This window comes from Podarcis liolepis (assembly GCF_965112155.1).
Source record: "Podarcis liolepis genome assembly, chromosome: 13".
NCBI classification, from domain to species: Eukaryota; Metazoa; Chordata; class Lepidosauria; order Squamata; family Lacertidae; genus Podarcis; species Podarcis liolepis.
This window is the reverse complement of record NC_139573.1, coordinates 33,200,970-33,211,142: the sequence shown is the minus strand read 5'-3', so window position 1 is coordinate 33,211,142 and position 10,173 is coordinate 33,200,970. Positions and strand designations below refer to the sequence as shown.

General features: G+C 51.1%; 1 protein-coding gene across 1 annotated transcript in view; it reads right to left on the bottom strand.

The window, feature by feature from the left end:
• Positions 1 to 599: 599 nt before the first annotated feature.
• The window catches only part of GPR179 (G protein-coupled receptor 179), a 45,244-nt gene continuing 35,670 nt past the window's right edge, over positions 600 to 10,173 (bottom strand). Inside the window, exon 11 of the mRNA XM_083469379.1 lies at positions 600 to 10,158. Coding sequence (XP_083325505.1) covers positions 4,507 to 10,158 — 5,652 coding nt within the window. The 3' untranslated portion in view covers positions 600 to 4,506. The remainder of the gene's footprint in view (positions 10,159 to 10,173) is intronic.

Sequence of the window (10,173 nt, the reverse complement as noted above, 5' to 3'; positions counted from 1 at the left end):
TGAGGGCCTCTCTATCCATTTACCCAACAGTGCAGTAGCTGCATGGAATCCAGCCCTGTTCCAAACAAAGAAACCCTGTTGTTTTGGGAACCTTGCATTTTGCAAACACACAGTGCTGCATTCTTATAATGGCTTAAATAGAACTCCCCTGTTCTCGCTATCTCTGAATGTTCTACCTACAAGAAACATGCAGGGAGTTTCTCCTGATTGTTGCTTGGTCAGTTTCAGCTGGAATGATCATCAGTCCTTACCAAAGTGGAGCTGTCGGCAAGGCTAACCTCTTCCCTGACACATACACAGAGAGAGTGGGCACATGGCATCATTCTGAATCCTCTTCTTATATGTGGACTTGATATCAGACTTGTTTTCTTAAATTGGGATTTATAAGCAAGGCTATACATGTAGTCAGTGCTAAAATAAGTTGTTGTTGTTTTTAAAAAATGTGCCTTTAAAAATACTACAGCCACAATTGGCTGGGGTAACGATAAGCACCTGATTCCTTCTGCACAGAGCATTGTGAAAACAAGGTCAGTGTTACAAAAAAGAAAAAAGAAGATCCACCCCGATATAAATCCAAAGAATCAGCCACACACATCCTATCAATATAGAGATAAGTCTTTTATTTATGTATTTACATTTATTACAGAATTAGATGACCTCGTTTGATATTCAGTGCTCAGACAGACAGGGGCGACCTCACACACTACATTAGCGGTACTTCCTAAAAGTGCAACGAGACACAGCTCACAGGGGGGAAGTGGGACCCATAAAGTAAATATCGGATCCCTGCTTTATTGTAAAGCAGAAAATGTGTGTGTGTGTGTGCTGCTTGCAGTTTCTTTGCATGGGGAGGAGAGGGGAATAAAGAGAAGTGATCCTTTCCCCCTGAATTCTTCTCCTGATTCTCAGTAAGTGAAGCCAGGAGTGGAGATCCCTTTTTTCGCTGGAGGGTCACAAACCCTTCATGGGCAGCTGGGGGTGGGGTGGGTGGGGAGGCGGTTGCATGCATGCAAGTGGTGTGAAAGTAGGTGAGGCTGGATGCAAAAGGAGGTAGAGTAAGGGATGTGACTCTTACCATTGTACAGTAGGCTGCATTCCAGCCACACACAAGTCAGGTTTCTGCACACTCACGCGCGTCTGTCTATCCTACATCCAAGCAAGCAAGAAGCATGGTCACAATTCAAGGTCACACTGCAGCCAGGCAAAAGCACTTGAGAGGGGCACGGAGCAGCATGGGTTAATGGTGTGGCCTGGGGGCAGCCTGGAGGACATCTGGTCCCTGGGCCTGAGGTTCCCCATTCTTAATTTAAGCAGCTATGGCGAGGAGGAGATCTGAATGGAACGTTCACGTTCAATGGGTTTGTCTTTAGATGTGTGTAGGAATCCATCTCTCAACCCCTTGATCCTCACTAAGTTGCCAATGGGTCAAGCCAGGCCAGTTGAACCTATTCACTTCCTGTACAGTGGTACCTCGGGTTAAGAACTTAATTCATTCTCGAGTTCCATTCTTAACCTGAAACTGTGCTTAACCTGAGGTACCACTTTAGCTAATGGGGCCTCCCACTGCTGCCACGCAGCTGGTACGTGATTTCTGTTCTCATCCTGAAGCAAAGTTCTTAACCCGAGGAACAACTTCCGGGTTAGCAGAGTCTGTAACCTGAAGCATCTGTAACCTGAAGCGTCTGTAACCCAAGGTACCACTGTACTTTTGTACACTATAAGGGGGCCTTTCTACCAGAAATCCAGTCCTGGCGACATGTTTTCTTATGCACAATGGCAGCTAGGATGGACTCTCCTGTAGGCAGTGCTTCCTGGGATGCTGAGTTTGAATAGGCTATCCCCATAGTGCCGCCATGTTGTGCTGAGATGCCTCCATTCCTGCTGTGCGCTTCCATGTACTGTTGGCTCTGGACCAGAAAGGAGGGACTTCGGCCCAGTGAAGCTTTTTAGAGTGGGGATAAGAGCAGCCTTGCCTTGCAGGGCAAAGGAATTGGGAATAGAGAGGGACCTCCAAAGAAAATCCCACTGCAAGCTCTCCAGGTTGGCTGTTCCAAAAAGGATGACCCCAGGGCATGGCAGCAGTGTGCCATGAGAAATAAACAAAAGGCTCCTTTGAGCCCAAGGTGTCCGTCCTCAGAGGAGGCCGCCTGCCCATTGTGTTTCTATGATTCACTACTCTGGCCATGCCTCTTTCCCACTTGGTCTCCTTGGTGTAATTCTGCTGCCTCTCAGGTGTGGTTGAGTGATCCCGTCACTCACAGTTGCAGAGACACAGCAGAGTTACCCACTTTTGGAGGGACGCTGCATGTTCCATCTCGGTGTCAGTCACTGTTTTGGGTTTGCTTGCCTCTTAACTAAGGCAGTCAGACCAGAGACTCAGTAAGGAATATGGAGGATATTCTTTGAGGCTGAGCAATTATTATTTTATTCTAAAAGTGTGCCTCCAACAAAACTGGCCAGTGACTGGCTGTGTCTCTCTTTTAGCAGGGTTTCCTTCCCTGTCCAACCTAGAGATACTTTGTCCATCAATCGAGGGCTCAATTGCCAAGCTACAACCACCATATGGAGGCTGCTTTATGCGGTATGTGTTGCCACACCGAGATATTTTTTCTCTCCTGCAGTGACTCTTGGATTGGGTCATTTCTGTCCATGCCACCATGCATGCCCCAAAAGACAAGGTGAAAGCCTACTGACTGCCATAGTGCTGATTAGCTCGTCCTAGTACTGAACCTAAAGCTACTTCCTGAGTTTCATTGGGGGGGGGGGATAAGCAGGTCAAAGTCTGGCACACAATTTAAGAAGAAAGGGCAAAAGACTAAGGGTCAGCAGAGGCAGGAAGGAAGGGTTAGCCCCCTCCCTTGGGTAGCCAAGTAACAATGAACAAACTTTGTAGAAGTTACAGCTTAGCTGCCACTCCTCTGCAATAGGCAGTTGCAGGGAAGTCTTGTGTGTGCTTCACTGTGCACACTCGGTTCATGCTGGCAAACGGAAAGACTCGCCTGGCCCAGAGCAGGAAAAGGCAGCATGTTTCCAGGCTTCCAGTAGATAGGCACCTGGTTGGCCACTGTGAGAATAGGATGCTGAGCTGGTAGATGGGCTTTTTGTCCAATCCAGCAGGGCTGGAAAGTCCCAGGCTTAATCCCTGGGAAAATTCTGAGATTCCCCACTTTAGGCAAACATTAAGGCTTCCTTTGTGTCAGCCAATTATTAAAACTGCTCATGACATGTCCTCCCAAAAGATATGTGAAAACATCTGGACGTGGGGGATGACTTGCGGAGCGACTGATAACCAAAAGTTAACATTCAGATACCTTTGGAGGCATTAAAAAACAAACCGTTAACCTTATGTGGGTCTGGGAGCAGGTCCAACTTGAGAAGCTTTGCTGCCTGAGCTGGAGCAGCAAATGTTGGACCCCACCCCAAATCAAGGTGCATAGTATAGTACCCAAGATCAGCCAAGTTATTTTGGCACCTGAGACAGAAAATACCATGAACGCCTCTTCTCTCTCTGCGGCAAATGCAATAATAGCAAAGAATAAACTTTTTTGTTGCGCTTTCATGATGCCCAACGTGAGGCAGCTGCCTTATTTTATCCAATGATAGGGCTGGCCCCAATTCTGATAAATCAGCAGTTGGGAACCAATGGCCCTCCAGGTGTCGCTGGGCTACAACTCCCATCAGCCCCAACCAGCATGGCTAATGATCAGGGATGATGGGAGTTGTAGTCCAACAGCAACCTGAAGGGCCAAAGGTTCTCCACTGCTGCGATAAATAGAGAAGAGCGGGTATGAGGTTTGGAATTAAATGGGAAGATTATCCTGAGCAGAATTATCCCCTTTCCCTTGCAAAGGGAAGACAGAAACAATTCTGCTCATTACTTGAAACAATAAGTAACACTTCGGGATTCATTACCCAGTGGTTCATCAGCAACAATGAACTACATTTGTTCTTGTTCCCAACCCGTTAAGCCACCTAGTTCAGATCAAAGTTGTAAAAGAAAACCCAGGAAAGAAACCTATGTAATTTATGCAAGTCTCTCTGTCGAATAGTTCCCAGTTCCCTTGTGATTTGATGTTCAAGCTTGCTCAAAGCCCCTCTTATTAATTTACTTGTTTAATGTGAGCATGTTATCCAGGTGGTGTTGTTTGCAGACATCAGGAGTGGGTGGTCTGGAAACACCTGGGGGGACGTCAAGGCAAGGCTGGGTTCTACACGCTACACACACAGAACGGAACGTGCAGACTTTAGCAGCTAGCTTGGGTTTTCTGCAAATGAAGGCAGGAAGGTACAACTTTTCTCTAACAAACAGCAGTCCGCCAGCCTGGTAATGCCCAAGCATAGTTCATTTCCCTTATCAAATGTGGTCAGCAGCATCACCAGAGCTGGCAGAAGTCTTTTGTTTTCAAATCCGGGCAGCCGGCTGACTTGAGCCATTTTGCGGCTGCACGGGGCAGTCCTTTCTCAAGAAGATTTTTCTCTCTAAGCGAGTCCTCGGCTGCGTCAGGTTCAGTCACAGTCCCAGGGACAGATGTCTGATTTGGCTTTGCTGGGGGGACCCTCCGCCTCGCCCGCCCCAGACTCCTTCCCTTCTTTGCTTTTCATTGAAGTGGCGGTGACAGCAGCAGCAGGGCTGGGCTCATCCCAGGGACACACCTCAGAGAAGCTTTTGCTGATTTCAGCAGTCTCTCCCCCAGTCAATACAGAGTCCCCCTCTGCTTCCCAAGGGCAGACGTCAGCCACAGGGCGGTCACTTTGGCGTCTCGCTGGTGTATCCACAAGTAAGCTGCTGCCTTTGCTTAGACCTTGGGGCAGAAGACTGCGACACAAAGGCTTGTGTCCAGCCAGACCAGCCTCTTTGCTCTGGGACCTCTTCACGCTGGCTGTTGCCTTCTCTGTCCCACCGGTGTGTGTCGGATGTCTTTCATTCTTAGTAGGCAACAGCGTTCCTGCTTCCCACGGACAAACGTCCTCTTTAGTGGATGCTTCCGGCTGATCTGTTTCCCAAGGGCAGACCTCTGTCTTCCTGCTTTCGGTGCTGCCGGGCTTCTTGGAGGTGGCGGTGGCAGGAGCACTTGCGATCGAGGCTTCCGCAGCGTCCGTGCTCTCCCATGGACAGATGTTTTCTCGAACGCTTGTCCCTTTCTGCAGAGGTTTTGGTGGTTTTTCAGGGCCTTTTGAACCTGCTGTTATACCCTCCTTTGAAACGGCACCCACATCCTTACTCAATGTCCCTTTCTCAAACAGCGCCCCAGCCAGGTCCCATGGGCACACTTCAACCTGGGCAGGAGATCCGAATTCCTGGGTCTCCCATGGGCAAACCTCAGCTTTTAGACTTTCAACACTCTCTGATTTCATGGAGCCAACCTTGGACAGATCTAGGCTTTTACTCCCTTTTACTGAGAATTCGTCGCCAGTTTTCTGGGGGTGAGAAAACCCTTGATGGCTTTGAGTCTTCTCTATCTTCTTAGAGACAATTTCTCCCCCAGCTGTCTTCAAACCTGGAGCGGTCAGCGCTTTGGCCGTTGAGGCTCCCTTTGCATCTTGCATTGATGCCCCTCTGGCGACTGGCGCTGGCGGCGTTTTCACGGGGAACATATCAGTCTTGCCACTAGACTCCTCATCCTCAACTTCCCAAGGACACACCTCTGCCCTCAAGCTTTCGGCGCTGCTTGATTTCTTTGAGCTAGCTCGGGACAGGTCTGGACTTCTGCTGCTGGACAGTTCCACGCTCTCCCAAGGGCAGATGGATTCTTGAGGGCTGGTTACTTCTGTCCTGACCTGCAACAGATCTAGACTTCGGGTGCTTTTGGCAGGTGGTTTCTCAAAGTCCATACTCTCCCGGGTGGCACCATACTCCTGGTGGCTTTTTGACTTCTCTATCTTCTTAAATGTTTCTCCTCCAGCTTTCTTTGAGTCTGGACTTCTTTGTGCCTTGCCTTTCTTCCCCTGGGAAATCTCAAGTGGACTCCCCCTTCCCTTCCCTTTTTCAAATGGGGCTGTGGCTACAGACCATGGGCAGATGTCCATCGTGCTGCTTGCTTCCTCTTCCTCCATCTCCCATGGACAAACCTCGGCCCGTAGACTTTCAGCGCTGTCTGATTTCCTTGATCCAGCTTTGGATAGGGCTGGGCTTTGGCCTCCGGACCTTCCTGAAGGTTCATCAAGTTCCATGCTCTCCCATGGACAGATGTCCTCTCGCGAGCTGCTTAGCTCCTCCATTGGCTTCCATAAAACCCGTGGGGAGGGGCTCCTGCTGCCGTCTTTCCCTTTGGCGACCCCACCCTCCTCCTCCTTCCCCACTGCACTTCCTTCAGCTACTTCCCAGGGACAGACCTCTGCCTTTAAGCTCTCAACACTGTCTGATTTCTTGGTAGGGATTTTGGACCCTTCAGGTTGAGCAGAGAGTTCACCGGGTTCTTCTGCGCTGTCCCAGGGGCAGGCAGACTCTCGAGCGCTTCTCACCTTCTCTGTTGTTTTAGAAGTACCTACTTGGTTCAGTGGGGCAGCCCTCTGGCTCTCACGAGCCCCAGCACCCTCTGGCGATGGCCTCTTGCCTACCGGACTTGAAGGCATCTCCCATGGGCACACATCTGCCTTAGGGCTGGGTTCTGCTTCCTGACTTTCCCAGGGACACACCTCCACCTTAAGGCTTTCAACGCTAATGGATTTTTTAGAGCCGGCTTTAGATGGGCCCGGACTCTTAGCACTGGACCTGGTTGACGGGTCATCGGTGTCCACGGTCTCCCAAGGACAGATAGATTCTCGTGGACTGCTTGCCTTCTCCAGAGGTTTAGACGTGGCGTCTCCAACCACCTTTGCTGCCCCATTGGCATCTTGCTTTGAGGACCTTCTTTCTGACTGAGCTGGAGGCACTTCCCAGGGGCAGATTTCTGCTTTAGCACCAACGTCGGCGCTTGCAGTTTCCCACGGGCAAATTTCTGCCTTTTGGCTTTCCACACGGTCCAATTTCAAGCTGCCTTTGGACAGATCCGGGCTCTTGAGCTTAGGTTGGATAAGTGAATCTTCCCTACCTGTGCTCTCCCATGGGCAGACTGGCTCTCTAGTCCCGCTGCTTCCCTTCTCTGGTGCTGCATCCCTAGGTCCTGTTTTCTCCTCTTTGGAGACTGTGCTTGCTTTCCTAATACCTGCTTCTGCCTCTTGTGCTTCCCAGGGAGCAACCTCTGCCTTTTTGCTCTGGAAGCTGTCAGGCTTCTTTGAGCTGACGTTACTTGGGTCTAAAGCTTTTGCACAGGGCTTTAGCAAAGTACCCTCCAATTCCACGTCCTCCCAGGGACAGACAGAGCCGCGCTGTACATTGTCCTCTGGTGTTTTAAGGGGATGTGGTGCTTGCAATATAATGCCCTTGGAAGGTTCTCCTTCAGGCCAGTTCGGTCCTTTTTCTAATGAAGGTGCAGCTGCTTCCCAGGGACACACTGCGGCGGCCTCCGTTTCCCAAGGGCAGACCTCCAGTTTTTTACCTTCCCCACTGCTTGATGCCTTCAAAGCTGCTGTGGGCGGTTCTTGTGTTTGGGTGGCAGGTTTTGTAGAAGAGCCTTCAGCACCTGCATCATCCCAAGGGCAAACAGTGCCTTGATAGCTGCTGTCTCTCTCCAGTTTCCTGTTTTTGGACAACGGACTTTTGATCTTTTTGCCTTCAGTCCCTTTGGAGCCTTCCCCTGAAACTCTACACACTTTCTCCGATGCTGCATCGCTCATCTCCCAAGGGCATATTGCCGCTTTGACGTCTGCTCCGCTGTCAGATTTCCTCAGAGTTGCTCCATGTTGAGCATCTTTCCCCCCTGGCAATTCCATGGACTCCCAGGGGCAAACAGAGTCTTCTTGGCGGCTGGCTTCTTTCCCTCCTGCTGGTCTTAGCAGGGTGGTGCTCTTTGTCTCTTTGGAGGATCCTTTGTTCTCCTCCTGAGATGTCTTTATCTTTGAGGGAAGTTCTTCCATTTCCCAAGGGCAGATCTGTGTTTTAACACTGATGTCGACCTCTTCAGATTCCCAAGGACTAACCTGTGCCCTCCTGCTCTCAACGCTCCCAGGTTTCTTTCGGCCTCCCTTGGACAGGCCCGGGCTCTTCTCAATCTCTGTTCCCAGAGAGGGCTCCTTGATATCTCTGGAATCAGCCTTCTCTTGGGATTCACTTGGAAGAGCCTCTCTCAAAGATGTTCCTTTCTTGGGCCCATCAGAAGGCTTCCCTCTGCCCTCTATTACTGCCTTGTCCTCTGTCAAGGCACTGCTGGTTCCCCAGGACGGTTGGTCAGTTTTTGTGCTGGCTGGGATCTCAGCCACTTCCCAAGGATACGCCTCTGCCTTTTTGCTGTCTGCCTTGGAAACCACTAGAGAGGGAGTGGTAGCAGTTTTGCCCTCTCGCTTTTGATCCTCCTCCACACTCTCCCAGGGGCACACAGATTCCCGTTGGCTCTTGCTTCTTTCCAGCCTGCTAGGGTGCATCTCTCCAGCACCTTGGGAACCTATTGCTTCTGTGCTGACCTCCCAAGGACAGACCTCCAGCGCTTTGCTTGGACTATTCTTAGTGCTCGGAAGGGCCTCTTCCTCCTCCTCTTTCTCATCCCAAGGACAAATGGTTGCTTGCTTGCTGACTACCTTTGCCCTGGTCTCTGAAATCACTTGTTTCCTTGGTGACCCTCCTCCAGCAGACACTGAGGCTGTCGCTGCCAACTTAGGCTTCTCACTCTTTCCGTTGGCATCCTTCTCATTTTTCTTCTGGCTTTCTTCGGCATCCTTCCTTGCCCTTATGCTTGTCTTTATCCTCGACCGGTTGAACGCTTTGATGGCCATGCCTAAGCCTTTCATGGAGCTTTTGGAAATGGATGCTGGGGGCTGTTTCTCAGGAGAGCTCTTCTGGCTGTCTGACTCGCTTGTCTCAGAGTCCTTTTTGCTCAGGACAGGCACTTCCATGACTTCCCAAGGGCACACTTCTGCAGCCATGGAGGCCAGCCTGTTTAGCGCCACCGGGGAAGAAAGTGGCACGGCTCCTTCGGCCTGCCTGGTCCTTTCTGTCTCAGCCTTTGCCAGAGGCTCCTCCGTTTCCCATGGACATATGTTTGCCAGCATGGGTCCATCTTTGAGATCACCTGGGCAGGTCTCAGAAGAAGGTTGCATTTGGTCCAGGCCATCCTGAGGAGCAGAGTCTTTCCTTTTGAGGCTGTGAGCCAAACTTTGCTGCCTGACAGGTGGTTCGGGGGGTATCTTCTTGCTGATCGGGTGCCTCTTCCCAAGCAAATCGGAGGTGTTGACGCTGATGCTCCTGATGGACGCATATGTGACATGCTTCTGGGATCTGCTTTCCGAGGGCGTCGAGGGGGCCGTCGCAGCTTCTCTGCTGGAGCTGCCATCTTCCAGGAGGGAGCTCACAGTTCCCTCTGAGGTATCATCCCTCTGGAGCTGTTTCGCTGCCACCTCCGAGGCCACGTCAGTAACCTCTGTGTGCCCGGAGATGTCACTTTCCATTGCAGAGTCACTTTCCACAGCTGCTCTGCTCCCTTTGTCTTGGGCTAGCTTACTGCCGTCTTCCAAGTAGGCCCTGCTGGTGAGGAGCAAGGCTTTCTCTTTGGCGCTGGTGACGACGCTGAGGGATTTCTGCAAAGGGGAAGGCCTGGGATGCAGAGGCTTCTTATCCGCCGTCAGGTTGTGAGCGCTGGCCGACTTGTAGACCAGAGGGGCCGAGTCGTCAAGAGAGTCGCTGTTGGACCTCTCCGAGGCTTTCTTGGCTAGCTTTTTCCTCATCAGCGAGTCTAGCAAAGGAGCTTCTTTGCAACTGTCGTGCCTGGCTGGTAAGCTGTTCTCCTTGGCATCCCTCACGTGCTCGTAAGTGCTGTAGGACTTCTTCAGTGAGGAGGCTGCCTTGTGTCTGGAAGAGGAGTCCTCTTTCAGTTTCATGCTCGAGCTGCCGGAATCCAAGGGCCTGCGCTTGTAGGACCCGGAGCGGCTCCCTCCCCCCACAGACCCGTCTTTCTCCTCTTTGCTGTGCTGCCGGGACATCGACTCGGGGATCTCGGTGATGCGCCTCATAAGGGAACGGCCCAGGCCCCGCTTGGAACTTCTCTTCTTCTGAAGATGAGGGTTGTTGGCCGTCATCTTCTTGGTCTTGTGAACCTCAAGTTGCGTGTAAAGCTTTTTCAGTTCATCCTACATGTTATGTGT